The 20,128-nt window shown below is 34.5% G+C and overlaps 1 protein-coding gene across 1 annotated transcript; it reads right to left on the bottom strand.

The window, feature by feature from the left end:
- Window positions 1-1,974: 1,974 nt before the first annotated feature.
- Window positions 1,975-20,083, bottom strand: LOC136817811 (transmembrane 9 superfamily member 3-like). Its single transcript, XM_067074129.1, has 13 exons — window positions 19,837-20,083; window positions 12,746-12,941; window positions 11,892-12,014; window positions 11,483-11,565; window positions 10,393-10,467; window positions 10,051-10,128; window positions 9,381-9,512; window positions 8,623-8,789; window positions 5,469-5,563; window positions 3,944-4,430; window positions 3,447-3,530; window positions 3,102-3,178; window positions 1,975-2,744 (listed from the first exon to the last, which is right to left on the bottom strand). The coding sequence occupies exons 1-13, from the start codon at window positions 19,909-19,911 to the stop codon at window positions 2,677-2,679; spliced, it is 1,740 nt and encodes a 579-aa protein (XP_066930230.1). The 5' UTR covers window positions 19,912-20,083; the 3' UTR covers window positions 1,975-2,676.
- Window positions 20,084-20,128: the final 45 nt, after the last annotated feature.

Genomic DNA, 20,128 nt, shown 5'->3' with positions numbered 1-20,128 from the left:
GGACCTAATTGCCGGGGGGGGGGTTGGTAATTGTACTTCTGAAAACCCAAAAATGAGGTAAATATAGGCTAAAATCAGGCATTTTGGAGCCAAATAAGGGTACTTCTTTTTGTCAACTGAAAATATATTCTTAAAAATTAATAAACGGGGGGTCCTAATAAGGTCCGGAGGGGTTGGAAAATTTTCGAAAAATTAACAAGCGGGGGGGGGGGCGTTTATTTGGCACCTAAGAGTAAAATGCTCCTAGAAAATGAGACCTTTTCAGAAAATTATGAAGCTCCCTGGAAAAAAAATCTGGCATCTGGTTGTGTTTTTCACAATTTAGCTCCTGGATTTTCTGAACAGATTGTCTGCTGGAAAATTGTATGTGTATTTCCTTAAAATGTGCTCCTGGATTTTAAGAACAGATGTCTTTGAGGCGATCCCTGGATTTTACCTGGGTGTTTTGAGGAAAGTCTCTGCTAGATTTATCCAAAAAATTTACTCTCCTGGAAAAAAAGAACAGAACAGATATCTCAGCCGGCGGCTGCTCTTGTAAAACTGAACCTCAAGTTCATAATATAAATTTGATCACATAAGCAGGATAACATCTAAATATTTAATTTTAGCCCTTGGCTCATGAGAGTGTAACCTTTCCAACCTCGTTCTTTGTGTATTATCAGCTTTTTGATGTTTTTTGATCAGTAACGTAAATAAAGCCTGGAATACACAGGGACGAAGATTTAACCTTTCTTCCATAATATTTTTTAGCTTAAATTGTATTTACATGTTATAGGGTGATGGTTTTTCAAGAAATGTGTATATTTACAAACAAGCAAACGCTTTGAAAATATACATTTTTTTCAATCTAGTTATTTTAGCCTCCGGTGAAGCCTAATGATATAGAAAACTTTTTTATGGACTAAAGATGAAATAGAAATACTTCTTCCTTGACCTACGACGTAATTTTGTAAATATAACCTTGAATAACTTCAATTTAGCAACAGTTTATTTCATTTACTTAGGTTAGATTTAGTACTTTTTTCGATAACAAAATGTATAAATATGTTTAAAGTTTTTTATTATTTAAAAATTATTATAGATGTAAATTGTACTACTGATGAAAAATATTAAACCCACTTCTCTCCATTAGATACATTGATTCCTCAAGTTAATCTGGTTGAAAGGGGCAGCTGAGATATCGCACGAAAACTTGATTTGGCGGTCTTGATGTAAATCCGGTGAATTTTATTTCCGCCAACGTTTCTTCCTTTAAGGGCTCTGGCCATAGTCGAAAAATTGATATTAGTATTTGAACATAAAAATGTTTTAGGTTCTTTGGCACTTTTAACAAAGAATTGCCCTTATAAATTGCTTTTTAATCAAATCCCTTAAGAGTAAATAAGAATTGAATTGCAAAAATGACGGTATGAACTTTAAAAAGACGTTAATAATAATATGTTGCATTTTACCTTCTTTAATAAAAAGTGCTAAGTTTTAATGTTTCAAAGTTTATTCAAACTGTCCCAAAGAATTGAAATGTTTTAAATTTTTCGGAAAATTTTTCTGAATTAATGCATCAAAAGTTATGGCTGTTTTTCTATGAAAAATTGGGATGAAAAATTGGTCAAAAAGCACCATTTTCAAGATTTTGAGACAAATAAGCTTTTAGAAAAATTTATTAATCTTAAAAACTCAACAGAGTTTCTTTTGAAGCATCGTATAGTGGCTTTTTTAAGATCTTACAATTTAATACATCTTACAATTTTCAGTCCAGTTCATCATTTTGGGATCTTTAGATAATCGTTTTATCTTTTTGTTCAGAATTTATTTGCTACAGTTTCAAGGTGCTTCCCGCAAATAACCGACCCTATATTTTGAGTACAATTGGTAAAAAAAATTAATTTGATCTCGAATTACGAAAAAAGTAAAGAAATTCAAAAATTGTTATCGCAACCGTCGAACAGGAATAAAAATCAACAGACAAAAAATAAATCTTGTTGAAAATATCAGTAAAAATATTTTCCCGAACAAAAAGAAAAATGACTGATAATTTTATCATTACTGTACTGTACGTTTACAAAAAATGAACACCTAAAAAATATTTCAGGGGCCTAAAAATAACTTAAATCATCCCCAACCAACCTCAAAAAATACTAACTAAACAAATACAGTATAATTTTGATATCGCGGGGAGAATAACTTTGGCAATTTTTTTGTCCAAAATCTGACATTTTTTTCATTCAAAAAACCTTGAGCAGTCTGATGACGTGGACTACGATCTCTACACTTTCCGATAGTCGAGTGAAAAAGCTACATAGCCTTGTTATGAAGAAACAAAAACAGAAAAACGCAGAATTTATCCGAATAATAAAAACACTCACTGCGATAATATTATAAATAAAATGATCAAATAAAAAATATAACATTAAAAGAAAGAATTCATCTGATAGAGTAAACGTAAAAAAATATCGATTGTTATTCTTTGGAGTGGTATTGGAGTATAATGGTGTAATATCTAACTGATTTCGTTTGTGCTTGGTCGCCATGTGAAGGGCGATGACGGGCGGCTTTTCATGAACATATCCACATCATCTCAAAGAGCGTTCATATATTGAATGTCATTGAAAAAGCACTAAACGTTCATTGTTGAATTTAGTTTTTCTTTCGATTACTTGCATTTAAGTCATCAAGGTCTTAATCGATTTTCACAGTGGAGTAGATTTTCCATACGAATAAACTGGTTCCAATATAACCAAAGGTTCCTAAAACATGACAACAGTTTTGATTATTAATGATCCTTTTGAGCATTGCAAGGCATTTCACTTTTAAAGAGAATCGAATATGATTGAAATTAATTACCTGAAAAAACAGATACCCTACCAAAGGAGAAGCAAGCTAGGAAATTTACTCAGAACAATAACTAAATAAATAAATCGATGCCAACGTGGCAAACCGTCTTATCTCAAAATCAGTGTCTTAGAAAACAGGTTTTCCTTTTCTCTTTTCTCTTACAGATAGATCATTCTCTTATATTTGCCTCGATGGCAGCGAAATGATAAGAGCAGCTTTGGCATCCCTATAAGCAGTACACCAGTGAAACAAATCAACGAGAAACTTACCACACATGATACCCAGAGCTGCACTAAACAAAGCCATGTAACCGAAGTAAAAGACCGTTTGAAAGAAACCAAACATTCTGAAATGATCAAGAGAAGTATGTAAAAAGATAAATATTACCATTTTTGAACTCAGCCCAAATTAAGAGGGTATTTTATTGTGGAGCTGCTACTACTCTGAATTCAATAGCTATTAGTTTACGTTTAACACTTAAATGCAAAATATGAATATTACCGTTTTAATTCGAATAAACGTCCCCCCCCCTCCTCGAATAAACGCTCCTCCTATAAACCGACAAATTGGCGTTTATTCGAAGTAATACGGTAATCAAGAAACGATGAACTTACTTAGTTTTGAAGAAGAAATAATAGAAGGAATACATATAAACATAAATAGCGGTGGATGCAGCTGATAAGAAACTCGTCCATTGCCTGAAATAAAATGAAAATAAATTGTTATTATTGAGAAAGTTTATTTTAAGGTACAGTAGTTAATTCTTATGGGATGAAACAGCTTTCCACAGCATAAAAACCAATACACTCTTCTCGAGATGCATAAATTTATTGTTATCTTCGTTTTCAAACAGATTTCATTGCTATGAAATTATACATTTAAACAAATTTAAATTCCCAAAAGGCAAACATTAACTCTAAAACAAAAGTACTTGAAATTCAAAATGTCTCATGAGGTGTAAACAACACAATTATCATTGTGAATATGTAATTTTATGCTTGAAAACGAGGACAACAATAAATTTATGCATCTCGAGAAAAGAGTATTTATTGTACATTTTAAAGGTTTGCGAATCTAAAATAACATTGTCAAAAAAAAAAAAACAGCTTACCATCTGTAGTCTTCAGCATTGAGAAGGAAATATGAGCAGACAATGGTTACACAAACGGTCACAGTAGCCAGGATCAAAAACACCAACAACATAAATCCATACACATAATAAATTTTGTACGCCCAGAACGATGTGAAAATGAAATACATCTCAATGAAGATGGAACCAAAAGGTAGAATACCACCCAAGAAAATAATCACACTTGGCTCCATAAACCATTTCTTTTCTGGAATGGGACGAGCTACTGGGTTGACGCGGCATGGGTTGTTCGGTTGACCCATGATGTTGCGACCAAGAACGGTACCCACCAGTGTCAAAGGTAAGATGACAAACAAACAAATAGCTGCTATGGCAACCATAGTACCAAAGGGAATGGCGCGAGAAGCTTTGTAATACATGGCAACGAAATTGATAAGGAAGGTTGATCCACATACAAGACCAGGGATGAATGATGCACTGACTATCATTTGACGTATCCATTGCTTTCCTGGAGCAAAAAAAATGATTGAAGTAATTAACTTCTTCTTTGAGTAACACCATCAGAATTATTACATTAATATTTCCATTATTCTTATTGCGATTAAGTTTTTATCAATACACAAACATTTTTTTACGAAATAACGAGGACGTCAGGGGGGGGTACCAAGTCAGTGTACTGGACCATAGGGTACTAACTAAATTTTTTGATTTTTTTCAAAAAAATTAGACCACCACCACTCTTTTTAGTACACTGTACTGACTTTTCTCCATGACCGGATTTTCGATACCACCCTTCTAGTACACTGTACTAACTCTCTTCCACAGCCGGGGCTTTGACACTACCCTTTTAACACACTGTACAGTGAAATTAGCTGAAATTAGCACGTCAAAACACTCAAAACCAACTTTGAGTTATTTCCCTTCCTATGACTTGATTTCTGGCTGTCTGGCAAGCTGTAGCAGTTTTTTCTTTTTTGAAGAAGAAAAATAAGAGACTTGAAAGCTTCGATTTGAACGCTTACACATTCAAATTCTTTTGTTGCCATAATGTAGATAGGGCTTTAAAGAAAATGTAAACAAGATTGGACTTAAGGCCGGTCTCCACTTGTGCACACTGCGACTCTGAAACAAATCCAATCATGTAAACAGGAAACATCGGGAGAAAATCAGTGAACTAATTTGTATAGCTTAACCAGCCTTGACTTGAAGGTCTCGGACCAGCTTGGACCTGGCAAACTAGGGCGAATATACATGGGAATTCTCTGGGTTTGTGTGTTTTTACCACTGGAATTAGTACAATGTACTAACTTCTCAGTGTGTATCAATTCAGAACACCACCCTTTTTAGTACAGTGTACTAACTTTTTCAATGTATTTTTCTCAGAGGACCACCCTTTTGATACACTGTACTAACTCAATTTAACCTAAAAATACACCACCCCACCAACTATGGGCCAGTACACTGACTCGGTACCCCCCCCCCTGAGGACGTACTAATGCGCCATAGCACATAATACCTCAACATATTCTAAAGAGAGTTTCCTTACCGCCTTGTCTTGAATACAAAGCACCACCAAAGAATCCGTTGACTGGACTGGTTGCTGCGTATACAAAAATGATGGTACTCATGATTGAGCCACGTCTGAAATGTGAAAATAATGATAGGGTAGGGCGTCAACAGTCATTTTTGGGGCAACTCAAAAAATTCAAGATGTAGTGTTTTTTATGAAAATTTAACCTATTGTGAGGCATTCTGCGCAATTTTTAAGGTCAGAAGTCCAAAATTGGCCGAACCCCCCTGGGGGTACTGATTCGCACTACAGGCAAAAATTGGAAAAAATGGCATTTTCTGGCCTTTTCAGGCCTGTAAATATGTCAAAACTATTGCAAATCTTATTTTTTCATTTGCTGCACTAAACTTTATGAAGAAACAACAAAATAATCATATTGGGTTGAAAATTGTGCCCATTGGAGCCCTAAACGAGCCGTTTTAAGCCAATTTTGGGTAGCAAAATGCTTTTTAAGGCCAATTTTGCAAGTTCATAAACTTTAAACTGATTAAATCGCATGTCTGAAATTTTCAGAGATGGAAGTCTTCAATAAAGTCTTTAAGCAAAATGAATTTCAAGATTTTCACTTTTTTCAAAAATTCATAATGGCGTCTTCAAAAATCGCTTTTTAGCAAAAAAAAAATCATATTTATCAAAAAATAGCATTTTTTAAGGCAAGCTTTTACAAACTGAGTTTAAATGCTGACTGAAATTTTTTATGCAGTGATAGTATCCTGGAGATACTCCAGGGAAATCAAAATCATTTGGGTCTGGGATGCGTCTTTGTCCGCCATTATGGAAATAAAATCCCTGCTAAGAGCCATTTTTCAGGCAAAAACCCAAATTTGAACTGAAAAAATCTCTAAAATGACAATAGACATGGGCCCGAATTTTCTTGCAGTGATAGTATTCTGGAAATACTGCAGGAAAATCAAAATCATCTGGGTTTGGGATTTGGGTATATCCACTATTTTGGAATTGAAATTCCTGCTAAAACGCAATATTTCAAGCAAAAATCCCATTTTTGATTGGAAAAATCTTAAAAATGGCAATAAACATGAACCTAAAATCTTTTTGCAGTGATAGCCTTCTGGAAATACTCCAGGGAAACCAAAATCCTTTGGGTTTAGGATAAGGGTATGTCCGCCAATATGGAATTGAAATATGTGCTAAAACTGGCTAAAATGCAACATTTCAAGCAAAAAACCCATTTTTGACTAAAAGCTGCTCTGAAATGGCAATAGACATGGACCCAAATTTCTTTGAAGTGATAGTATTCTGTGAATTCTCCTGGGAAAACAAATGCATTTGAGTCTGGGATTTGTTTACATCCACCATTATGGAAATGAAATTCCTGCTAAAACTGGCTAAAATGTAACATCTCGAGCAAAAACCCGATTTTTGACTAAAAAACTTTCTAGAATGGCAATAGTTTTGGGCCCAAAATCTTTTTGCAGTGATATTGTTCTGTAAATACTCCAGGGGTAAAAACTATTTAGGTGTATGATGTCTGGGACAACAATTTTTGAATTGAGGCCAATTTTAAAATGTATATAATCTTTCATGCCAAAATCCAATCTTTTTTTGACGGAACAAGTCTTGAGAATGGAAATGTATGTGGGCTATAAAGAATTGTTGAGTGGAATAGAATTTTTGCTATAAAATTAAAGGATTGTAAATTCATATTCTTTGTTTAATGTAATATACAGAATATTTAGTCAATTATGACGTATTGGATGGAAATATGTAGCATTTTAACAGAGATTTCATTTCCATAATGGTGAATGTAAACAAATCCCAGACCCAAATGATTTTGATTTCCCTGGAGTATTTCCAGAAGGCTATCACTGCAAAAAGATTTTAGGTTCATGTTTATTGCTATTTTTAAGATTTTTCCAATCAAAAATGGGATTTTTGCTTGAAATATTGCGTTTTAGCAGGAATTTCAATTCCAAAATGGTGGATATACCCAAATCCCAAACCCAGATGATTTTGATTTTCCTGCAGTATTTCCAAAATACTATCACTGCAAGAAAATTCGGGCCCATGTCTATTGTCATTTTAGAGATTTTTTCAGTTCAAATTTGGGTTTTTGCCTGAAAAATGGCTCTTAGCAGGGATTTTATTTCCATAATGGCGGACATAGACGCATCCCAGACCCAAATGATTTTGATTTCCCTGGAGTATCTCCAGAATACTATCACTGCATAAAAAATTTCAGTCAGCATTTAAACTCAGTTTGTAAAAGCTTGCCTTAAAAAATGCTATTTTTTGATAAATATGATTTTTTTTTGCTAAAAAGCGATTTTTGAAGACGCCATTATGAATTTTTGAAAAAAGTGAAAAACTTGAAATTCATTTTGCTTAAAGACTTTATTGAAGACTTCCATCTCTGAAAATTTCAGACATGCGATTTAATCAGTTTAAAGTTTATGAACTTGCAAAATTGGCCTTAAAAAGCATTTTGCTACCCAAAATTGGCTTAAAAAACGGCTCGTTTAGGGCTCCAATGGGCACAATTTTCAACCCAATATGATTATTTTGTTGTTTCTTCATAAAGTTTAGTACAGCAAATGAAAAAAATAAGATTTGCAATAGTTTTGACATATTTACAGGCCTGAAAAGGCCAGAAAATGCCATTTTTTCCAATTTTTGCCTGTAGTGCGAATCAGTACCCCCAGGGGGGTTCGGCCAATTTTGGACTTCTGACCTTAAAAATTGCGCAGAATGCCTCACAATAGGTTAAATTTTCATAAAAAAACACTACATCTTGAATTTTTTGACTTTGACATTTGACGCCCCACCCTAATAATGAATAATTACTAAATAATGTTCCAGATATTGCCTCACATTTTGGACATTCGAACAGGGTCCAAGGGTAGAATCCATACAAGGATACAAAAACTATTTCTTTTTAGGAGTAACCTCGGCCTAACAACACTTACACCAAATAGAAATTTGGGATAATCAAAATGGGATTAAACAATATTTTTCCAGTAGACGATCTATACAATACTTACTCCAGAACAGTGAACAGAGTTGAATTTACTTTTTTTGTTCCTCATTTTGCAACTTGTTTATTTTGGTTCATCTATTATAATGTTTACTTCCAACTTTAGAATGATAGTCTGTAATATTAACTGATACTTACCCCATGTATAAATCTCCCATGATAACAAAACCAATGACACACATGGTGACAGCCGCTAAATGATATCCGCTTCCAATTAAAGAGCAAAGGATTGTGGGGTAGGATGGCATTCGAAAGACATCTCCGTGAACTTGCTTCCAACCATATTCATCTCCCAAATCACGTTCCTTCAATGAAAAAGAAATCGATTACATTTCCCATCTATTCATGAAGTGAAGAACTTTGATAAACCAAAACGAACCAAATACTATTATTCATTACCAATAAAATCTATCTAATCGTCTGCTTTTGGAGCTAGCTTGTTGAGTATTCATGATATGCGCCATTGCAATGTCTTCTGACATTACATCAACATCACGGACCCAACAGCTGATTGGTTGCGAGTGACGTAAAATCAGTCAATACGTCACTTACAATTAACCAACTGTTGGGTCCGTGAAAGACATTGCAATACCGAGTTTATGTATCGGAGGATATCGAGGGCGACGGTAAGAGAAATGATAAAAAACAAAGTCGATAGTTGATGTACGGCTATATATCGCCTTTGCAGATAGACGGTATCTTAGTGTTTTTACCGTCGTCGAGCAAAGTGGACGGTGATTTTGGAGACATGTCAACTTTGCTTTATACCGTCCCCCTCCGTTTATCTCGAATAAATAAACTCGTTAATGGCGCATATTGTGAATATGAACACGAAAACAGCCGCTAGTAAAGCTTAATGATAACAAATTTTGCGGAAATTGATCATACGAACATACCATATCATCTAGGTCATCTTCTTTGCTGTATCTTGCGTAATCTTTTCGTAAAGTTCTCATCAAGATCATACTGACCAAACCAACCAAAAAGATGACCATCATGAAGGAATTGAAGATGGAAAACCAATGAATCTGCAAATGATTTAAAAAACAATAACAGATTTTTAGCAAGAAATTTATATTTTAAAATCCTATCATTCTAAGTAGAGAATCGCCCAACCAATCGCCCAGAAAGGTTTACTATATATTTGGGGATTCAACTTTTCCAAAAATGCTTTATAGGGGGGATAGGAGATTTTCCGAAGAAAATACGAGTTTAAGATTTTAGGGGGGGGGGTCAAGTAAAAATAGAGGGGATAACAACTTTTCGTCAAGATATCTATCGTATTTATATTGATTTAGATATTTGGTGTGGGACAACTAAAAAACAAGTGTAAATAGCTAAATTTTTGCCTGCAGCGCCATAAACTGTTTTTTTTCATATAACTTTTATTAATACAAATGTTTTTGGTTTTGAATGACTAGTGGACTGCTGATGTAAATACTGTGGGATCGAAATTTTTTTTAAAAGGGGGATACACATATAGGGGGGTTTAGATCCCTCTGTACACTATATGGCCAAAATATCAATAACATCCCAATGGGTTTAAAACAATCCGTCTCTACGTACCCTGTGCTGGAAAAAGCCTGGGTCCAAGTATTTTTCATAACGTTTTTCGTAAGTCATTTGTGATTGTTTCCAAGTGACCTGTAAAGCAAATGAAATTGATAAAACTTTTCTAATTAAGGTGAGAGTGAAGGATTTATCAAGGTATAAGACAGAAGATATCCTTTCTAAAAAACGCTTCCAATTTTGATATGAAACTTCAAACAAGCGTAAACATTAATTATGTCTGATAGCGTTGAAGTATCTTGACAACATTACTTTGAAAACGAGGCTCGTAATTATTTTATGCATTTCGAGAAGAGTGTAGTCAAAAAACAGGTACCATTCTTGATTTGAAATACTTACTTGATAAGTAAATGGAAGATCACCACCTTCCTCGACCTTCACTTTATTTTCACTCGTCAAATTGATTTCTACAATCTGTAAAAATTAATAAAACAGTATTTATTATGAAGGCACCATGAAAGGGTCAATTATTTTTCTTGATATAAGTAAAAAGTATTTGGATACTGAATTCTTTTTAATCAATTCAGTTTAAATTTTCACAATTTTTGTATTATAACCCTTGAAGTGAGAAGCCCTCCTGTAATGCCAGTTTGAGTTATAAATCGTCATTTTTGGTCTAACACATAGGAATTGGATTGGGCTTCATGGTCAAAGTTCAAGTCAAAAAATGCAAACATTTGACGAAAATACACTTTTTTAAGATTTTGATCGTTTTTGACCATTTTTGGTCAACGAGTGATTCTAGAACCTCCAGATTTGGCCCTGCTTTACTTGATTCTGTCCTCCAGCGAATTAATTTGAAGTTTTACTACTGGGAACCTTTCTATCATTCAGGTAGGTCCGAGCAGCGGAGAAAGAAGAGACTCTAACGCCTAAGCTATTCAATGAACTATAAACTATTACTCCTTCTACAATCAGCACCGAAATATGTTGGCAATTTTGGGAATTTTAACGTTTTTCAGAATTTAAAGGTTGAAGCGAGGATTGCAGTTGCAGTATTTCCACTTTGCTTCATCAGATTTTTCAATTTGGGAGGGTTTAAGTGGCCTCCAGGCTATATTCTCAGCCTTACGCAAAAATAAAAAAATGTAGTGTTTCCGGAAACCGACCAGGTGAAAAAAAATTTTCTGACCCAGCCGCAGACTTTAGTAGTTGATTTAGTAGTTAGTAGTTGATACATTAGTATTCAATGCTTACTTCATACTGTTTGTACATAAAAGTTATCTATTTCAATGATCTTAAGTTATCAAAAATAGCAAAAAATAAATCTTTTGTGTTGTGGAGTGTGTTGTGGTGTGGAGCAAGATTGGTCAGAACGAGGAAAGACAAAACTTTTCTTTGTTTATTTAGCACAATATAACAATAGCCAGACACTGTCCTTTAAGATTTACAACAGAAAAATTTAGTTGCAGCATAATTAATATCTTACTTGGTCACCATTGTACCCTATTTCGAATTTCTTGTGTGTCCACATATATAATACATCGTCTTCATTCTTTTCACCAACAATTCCTGAAAATTCAAAAAAAAGTGATCTCGATGACAGAGAATGAAACGATTTACTTTAAAAAAGAGAAAAGTTGATGAGAACCGTTTGAAGGGCCTTATTTTGAGTAAATAAACTGTTTATTATCAAAAGACAGTGAAATAGAATCGCAAAGTGCTCAAGAAAATTTGAAAAATTCGAGCGAAATATACACCTGCATTGCCTGAAGATTGCGCCAGCATGAAACACCGTGTAGAATTGTAAGTTATTTCTTAATAATAATATCAAAATAGAAAATTAGTACATCATTTGCATATCAAAAATTTTGAATTTCATCACAATCCGCACTTACCCCAGACTGGTAAATCATCAATATACATTTGATACCAGTATCTATGTCTGATCGCGTATGAAAATGCATCATAATTTGCTGGTGTCAGCTTAACTGAGCAAAATTGTGTCAAACTTACATCCTCTATGATGAAAAAGGAAATGATTACAACTGTTTTACACCGTTCTACACCTTTGATGGTCAATTTGTTCAAGAAAGGGATTATATTGCTGGTTACTGAATTATCGGCATATCATGGTTTCAGCCTTAAAATAAGACTGGAATTTTCTCAAAATTTTAAGGGGCAAACTTTTGGGATTTTCATAAATGAGAGGTTATCTATGTTTAGACCAAAGAAAAAAGTAATTTGAGGGGAGGGGGTAATTCTTGTGAAATCCAAATAATTTGAATATGTGTAGAATTCCCTTCAAGAAAAAAGTTATAATTATTCAATTCAACTTGGGAATTCAAGAACTCTTCTCCATTATTCTTTTCTTTGTCAAACTTATAACTCCATTCGCAATAGAGTGCTCAACCATAAAAAGTTGATTACTGCAGTGAACTTGCAAAAGAATTCTTTTAAATAGGCTAATTCGGCTTAGAAGCTTCATGCTCCAATCTTATATTGAAGACAAATCATAATCTCGAGAGCAATCACATCAATGTCAAAAGCATGATCGTGTTTGTTTACATATAATTTCGAAATAAATGGCACAGTAAATATGAAATTCCAAAATTGAGGGGGGGGGGATGGACAAGGAGTAACATGCTGTTTAAGGGGGATCATGGATGAAGCCATGCATAAACATTAAGCACAATGTATATTGTTTAAACGAAAAAAACAAATATGATTGATTATAATAAATAAAACAAACCTTTAAATTTCACATCCAATCCACTGAATTCTAATTCCACACCTTGAAGAGCTTCCCCTAACGTTTCATGATAATGGCTGATTGTCTTTTTGTGTCCTTTGCAAAATGGCAGTGAGTAATATTCATAAGTTTCTTGTCGATTGTGATATGGTCCGACTGTGTTCATCCAGATGATGACTTCTTCACCAGGGGCATACTATTATAGAATTTAGGAAATACAGTTTTATACACAAGGAAAGTCACACAAATTAAAGTACCAAAATCAAAAATGGCTCTGCTGGATCTCATAAGCTCATTGCATCAAACTTTGTCTTCAAACCGTGGGTTTGTGGGTCCAAAAAAAAATTACGTGGGTTGAAATTGCTCGTGGGTTCGTGGGTTCGTGGGTTCGTGGGTTCGTGGGTTCGTGGGTTCGTGGGTCCAAAAAAATCACGTGGGTTAAAAAATTCTAATAATTTTCCAAAAATAAATTATAAAAATTCATATGGGTTATCGGGTATTTTTTAGAGTAGTCGAAAACGCTATCTACGACCTATAGTAAAGCAAAAATTGTAAAAGTTTAAAATTGAAAAACTTCCTCATTGTTCTTCGTTCTTCTCACCCTATAATTAACTCAATAGTTTTTATGAGAAGAAAGAGCGAAATGGAAAATGTCAAAAAACATTTCCATGCTGATCTGATTTTAATATTAATATTTCTACCGCTGTCCTTAAAAAAACGACTTCCATCGAAAGCTTTATAATATATATAGCCCAATTAACGTCACTATGAGGAATCTTATTTTCATCTCCCTTTACGGTTTACCATGTTCCTCCTACCACACAATTAATACAAGAGGTCACAGTCTTTTAAAAGAATCGTTTAATTTATAATTATTAAAACATTTCCTGGGTATTTATAAAAAGTCATGTCTATTGGTTATAACATTAACAATTCTTCTTTATCAACTTAGCTGAAATACAGTCCTTCGGACCGTAAAATTGCGCAAGGGTTTCAAATAGCGAAACACGCGAATCGCAAAGAAATTTACAAAAGAAATAATTGAATCATTATTAAGTGTTTTAGGGTTTTAGAAGATGATGGATTTAAGAATAGATATGAAACAGCGAAATGTAAACAATGTTTACAGCTCTCGCTGCTTAAAATATCATATCTTACACGATCTTACAGTATTTGGATTTTTGGAACATTTTGGGACCAACGGAAAATTTTGGACCCACGGGAAAATTTGGACCCACAAGCGATTTTGACCCACAAACCCACGAACCCACGAGCAATTTCAACCCACATGATTTTTTTTTGGACCCACGAACCCACGAGATATTTTGACCCACGAACCCACGAACCCACGAGACATTTTAACCCACGAACACCCACGAGGGCACGGACCCACAAACCCACGACACACAGGTAACCCACGTAATTTAGCAGACTCCTTGAAAAAGTAGTTATACAACTAAGAAATATTTCCCTGGATCAGGAAATGTTTTATTAAAGTAAACATGTGACAAGTCTGAGAGATTTTTTTGAAAATAATACTGAAACTTGCATAAGACAAAGAGTGGACAAAGGTATTGGTAATCATCCAGAAATGAAAAAAGCAAAACATGTATCAGTAATTAAAACAAAAACAACTTTTAAACCTGCTAAAAATCAACATAATTACATGCTTATGGGATTGCTCTGTTTTGACAATAGAATGCAAAGTTGCCAACTCTCACATATTGAGCACGAGGCTCACGTATCTCCACATTTGCCTCACAAAATTTTAAAACATTTTAATTTCTCGTCTTTTTTTGAGTTTTGAGAAAAGTATGGAAACTGATGAAAAGATGTTTCCCTGATTTTCTGATTTAAAAAAAAAGCTACCTAATTTAATGATTTTTTTGGAAAAAGTTTCCCCTATTTTCCAAAACTCGGAAAATCTGGCTAACAGTTTGAATTTTGCACCTAATGTTGTTAGGTCTGAAAATGTCCTCTTTCTGACATTTACATAATTCAGACCATTAATTTAGACATAAAAGGGTTTTGAGTAAGAAGAGAAACGAATGGTCTCATTTCTGATGGAAAAAATATTTTGCATTGTTTTTACAATATCATAATATATAATACCTTCACAAAAAAATGTGGTACCTACCTTAGAAGTTAAACTATAATGTGGCTAATGCCTCAGATTTTAGTATCCCTCCTTGGTGAAAAAATTTGCTGTGCTGCGCAAACAAGAAGTTTCAAAAAGTGCACCTGTGATTACTCATTTTCAAATTCTGAAGGAACGAGAAGAAGAATTTTGATTATTTTCTTGCAAGCTGAATAAATTATCTTTATTAAAATTTGAAAAAAAAAATTTTACTATAAAAAATGTTTCTATTTTTGAAATACGTAACTTTAAAAACTTTTTCTCTAAAATAAATCCTGTTTTTGTTACCGTAACATGGTTTAATGCCGACACCCCTTCTCTAGTTTCGACACCCTTTTTATCAGCTGAAATTTTCAGAAAGGTTGAAACTGTTTTTCTTTGCTTAGTGGTCAGAGAGGAATAATCCTTTTTCAATCAGTGATTCAAGCTTTCAAATTATTCCTTTCTTTAAAGAAGGGTGTCGGAATTAGACGAGGGATGTCAATATTAGACCAACTTACGGTACTGATGCACACACAAGCCTAGCCCGGAAACATTATATTCATTCTAAACAATAAAAGATTGAAGTATGACGTATTTGAGCCATACAATCCCCAGGAGGATAATTTACTGTCAGCTGAATAATGATTTCACTTGCACCTTTATTTATTGCTGATTTTTCAGCTTGAGTTTATGTCTAAATGCCAGTTTTCAGAGCATGTCATGGTTGGGAGGTCGTCATTAGTCCGACACTTTCTAGTCCGACAGTAAAAAAAGTCCGACGTTGGATTTGACAAATGCGTCAGTATTCCAACAACAATTTTGTCCGACAACGAGTCAAAAAAAAACATATAAAAAAACGAAATATGAGTCGCGGAAGAGAAGGCACATCTTTTATAAAAATCCAAAGTTCTGACTTTGAGGTTAGGCCCCTAAACCTGACTTTTCGGGTTTAGGGGAAGCTTATTAGGAATAGGCTTTCAAGAGTCAAGAAATTGGATTTAGCTGTTTTTACGACCCTTCTTTTGTGATTTACAACCCTAATAATAGCATAATTCTGAACATACAAAAAGGGACCCTTAAAGGCGGTGCATTCTTTTTGCTATAAATTATCTTTAAGCAAACTTGATTAGTCCTTTATTTCTAATTATGTCAAAATGCCGCTAAAATAACTTTTATTAATACTATCTCAGTGAAAAACCCTTATTCTACATTTGACACTCTAAAATCTTTCGTTTTCGGACAAAAGTGACGTCGGAAAAAAACACTTCGAAATTGTAAATTTATTTTATAGATTTGGACTATTTTACTGTCGGACTAGAAAGTGTCGGACTAGTGACATGCACCCCAAACATAAAACTCTGCCCCTAAGATCTGTTTCCCACCACAAAAAAAGCCAGAAAAACAGGTAAATATAGCTAGTTTTCAATGATTTTGCCCCTGAACTGTAGATAATATCAAAATTTTGCCCCTGCCCTTGAAAAGTGAGCAATCTCTGCCCTTGAGATCTTGATGATTTCTGCCATACTCTGGAAGCTGGTACTAAATGTGCCATTCCAGAAAAATTTCCTTACCCTTGTTGGGCGGCGTATATACATCTTTAAATTTTTTCTAGCCTCAGAAATGATTTTTTTTCCAGTGGTGGTTGGAAATTTGACCATGAAAATCCATGTACTGTACTTACGCAAAATGTCTCGGAAATTCCACTCTTTTTTGCTGTTTTTTTAATTCAATTGCCTTGGATATTCATACATTTTTTTCTCTCGCCTTCAAAATTTTGAATTTTGGTGAAAACTTTTGCCCACGGAAATCCTGTGTCGTCCGCCATCCCTGTTACAGACAAATTCTGGAATGGCGGAATCACCAATGCTATAGATTATTTCTGTTTTTCAGGGGAAGCAAAATTTTAATCTTTCTTCTACAAGATTACACTTTCAAATTACATGTAACGTAAGTTTTATAATAATAGTTAATACTTTCTAATTCTTTTTGAATACTGTAGGTTTCTTTTCTCACCACAGCAATTCTGACACCAGCTTTTTTGCATATAAATAATCCAAGATGGCACTGGATGATGGCAAGCAAAAAGCGGATCAAGGTAATCGCATCTCACCCACATTAAATTATGTCCGGGTCATCAAGAATTTTGGGCAAAAAATATTTGGATTTTTGCCACAGAAAACCTTAGCCTGGGAATCCAAGCGTTATACTTTATTCACAGTCTACTAGTTTATGATATTTTTGCTACTTGTTTAACGCTTGGCGCAGGTAACTCGCCTGCAGGGAGATTTTTCCCTGCAATGCAGGTTCGGCCTGATTGGCCAGCTTTCAGCGTATTACTTAGCAGTACTTTTGCGCGCAATATGATAATACACCTTATCGGAAATTCCACAAAAACAATTGCGCTAAAATGGATCCGTTGAAATTGGAAGGTAAACATAAATGGTAGCGCGAGTAGCGACGGTATGGCTAGCAATCCATAGAGTACGCTCGCGTAGTACGGCCCAGCTTCAACACTACATTTCCGTCACGTAAATATACTACATGAATTCTAGACCTGTATAAAAGTTCCCGCGTAAAACAAGAACTCATTTGCTTATATCTGGCTTGTTTATGTTCCTAAAAATACCCTGAATTTGAAAAAAACAAACAAAACAAAGCTTTCAAGATGCTAGCAGAAGCTATTAGAAAGAGAAAAACAACAACTTCGGTGGTTCTTCAGTTGATTTGGAGGCTCTTTTGGCATCAACATTTTGGGTGTTAATTGTAAGGCTTTTTGCCTGAAAACCGCAATATCGAGCTTTGTTTACCTCCCAAAAAGTGTTGCGTAGTAACAACGCGAGGAGGTGGAATTTCCGATAAGGTGTATTCCGATGCGCCCGCATAATTTATGGAAAAAGCTAACTCTGCAGAAAAAAGGAAAACAAGTGAAAATGAAAACATTATAGATTCAATTCGAAACAAAATGGCTTTTGGAAGGAAGTCTAAATACATGTGGCTGATGTTTTGATGTGGTTTTTAGTAGTTTTGAAAGTCTTTAGAGCTTGTGAAAGATTTTTTATGGTAAGTTGATTACGTGTGTTTGCATGGGTTTCCAAAGTTCAGAAAGTCTGTCAACAAGGGTTCACACACAACCCTCGACATGGCCTGAGAATTCTCGGGCCAAAACTTTTATTGGAATTCGCGTAAAGCCCGAGTATGGCCCGAGAATTCGGGCCGTGTTCGGGCCACACGCGGGCCACACTCGGGCCAATTTTTGAAAACATGATTTAAACAGGCGTGTAATCAGTCGGGTGTTTAAGATAAAAACTGCAATTATTGCTCTTTTCGGAAATTATTGCCGAAAACGGCAATTTTTTTAACGATGAAATGCTGAATCAGCAAAATGTGTTGTCCTTTTAAGGGCAAAGATGTCAGAGGTGTTTGAAAATAATAAAATTGCATCGAGAAAAAGGTTTTTCAGATTTTTAAAAGTGATTTTTTCAATTTTTCGTTGCTCAATAACATGAAAAGTTCTAAAATAATAAGTTAAAAGATCCTGCATCGATGCCGAAACACAGCCAGAAAGAGATAACAAAACCCCCGTTGTAAATTTGTTTACATACGACTCGATTTTGCTATCTGCATTTCCAACAAAAACCAGTTGAAAACAAAACTAAACGAGGCACAGTGGGCCTACTTATCACGAGGGTGTCAAATACCACGTGTTCAATAATAAAATCAACTTTTATTTGCAAAAACGGCAATAATTGCCGAAAACGGCAATTTTCATTTATTTACTTTTTTATTTTTCTGCTGATTCAGCATTTCATCGTTAAAAAAATTGCCGTTTCGGCAATAATTTCCGAAAAGAGCAATAATTGCAGTTTTTATCTTAAACACCCGACTGGTAATTTCAGGACTGAATTTTTTTAACATTTTCTTTGAGAAAAACTTGGTTTCTCTTTATTATATTAAATATATGAATGTTGTAAATTCATATAAATATTAAATGTCTTATTTGGTATGAAAACATAGTTATAAATATACTTAGGGTGGAAATATTTGCTAGTAAACTGGTCCTGGTTTTAAACTGAAGCGTGTCCACAGGAAGCTCGTAAAGTATTTTTGAGCGATATAAACAAAACAGACAAATCTTATTTTGTACTATTTTGTTTGACTGGACATGCTGAATCAATTTAACATTTAACATGGCCCGAACATGGTCCGAATGACTCGGGTCATGTTCGGGCCAAAAGAATTGATAGGGACTCTCGGCCCGAACATGGCCCGAAGAGGCCCGAGAATTCTCGGGCCATGTCGAGGGTCGTGTTCACACACAGACTGTTTATAACATTCTGTGTCAGACTAATTTACCTGCACCAAGCTCTATAATCTTAGAGCTTTGTGAGGTGAGGTGTTTTTTCTAAGATTATGAGCTTGGATTCCCAGGTAGCTGGGAGATCCGACTTCTCTCTGTCTATGTGGTTTCAAAAAAATATCAAAGTATAGACAGTAGTAGCCGGGAATTATACAAGATGCAAGAATTAATCGCAGAATTTGATTGGCTAATATCTTATTGTTATGATTTGATAAACAAAAGTATGACGTCAAACAGCTCTATTGTTTCAAGAAGTGGCGCGAGCTTTTGAATTGTTTTGAAAAAATAACGGTTTTTTCTTTTGTGATTTGAAGTGATTTGAATCGAGTCAATAATTCCATACTCTGTATTTCAGTGATGTTGTTGGGATTTTAACAGGATAGAAATATTTTTGTACAGAGTATGATCTCCAGACTAATTCCCAGGCTAAGAAAACCTGAGCCAGTTCGTCTTACTTAATAGCTTCAATCTATCTATCTATATTTTAAGTATTAAGAGGTCGTAAGACCCATTATCCATGCTTCAGTTAAACACAACAGAACAGGGCTTTTGTTGGGTTGTTGGGATGGACACAACAACACAACAACAAAAAAATATATAATATTATATACTTACTTTGTGGTCATGTTCATCACAGTTGACATGAAAAACCACCAAAGAAATCAAAAGAATAAATCTAGTATAACCCATAATTTAGAATCCTGCAAAAAGTATAAATTAGAACGAAGAAGATCCAATAAAATGTTTGTTTATTTTCAGCTGAGCATGATGTTTGAGAAATTCTAAATCTTTCTTCTCGTTCACTGCTTCTCTACCATTTTGATTTTTCTCTCCACCGCAGATACTTTTTCACTTCCGTGATTCTTTTCCACGTTTACAAAATCGATACGGCATTTGAATTCTGTCT

This window comes from Clytia hemisphaerica, unplaced genomic scaffold (assembly GCF_902728285.1).
Source record: "Clytia hemisphaerica strain Z4C2 unplaced genomic scaffold, Clytia hemisphaerica genome assembly, whole genome shotgun sequence".
Classification (NCBI taxonomy): domain Eukaryota; kingdom Metazoa; phylum Cnidaria; class Hydrozoa; order Leptothecata; family Clytiidae; genus Clytia; species Clytia hemisphaerica.
The sequence above is the reverse complement of the archived record's forward strand: the minus strand, read 5'-3'. Positions and strand labels throughout refer to the sequence as shown.

Coding starts and splice junctions, on each gene's coding strand:
- LOC136817811 (XM_067074129.1), bottom strand. CDS start 19,911: ATGGGTTATACTAGATTTATTCTTTTGATTTCTTTGGTGGTTTTTCAT. Junction 12,942..19,836: donor GTGATGAACATGACCACAAA/GTAAGTATATAA, acceptor ATTCTATAATAG/TATGCCCCTGGTGAAGAAGT. Junction 5,564..8,622: donor ATGGGAGATTTATACATGGG/GTAAGTATCAGT, acceptor TTCACATTTCAG/ACGTGGCTCAATCATGAGTA.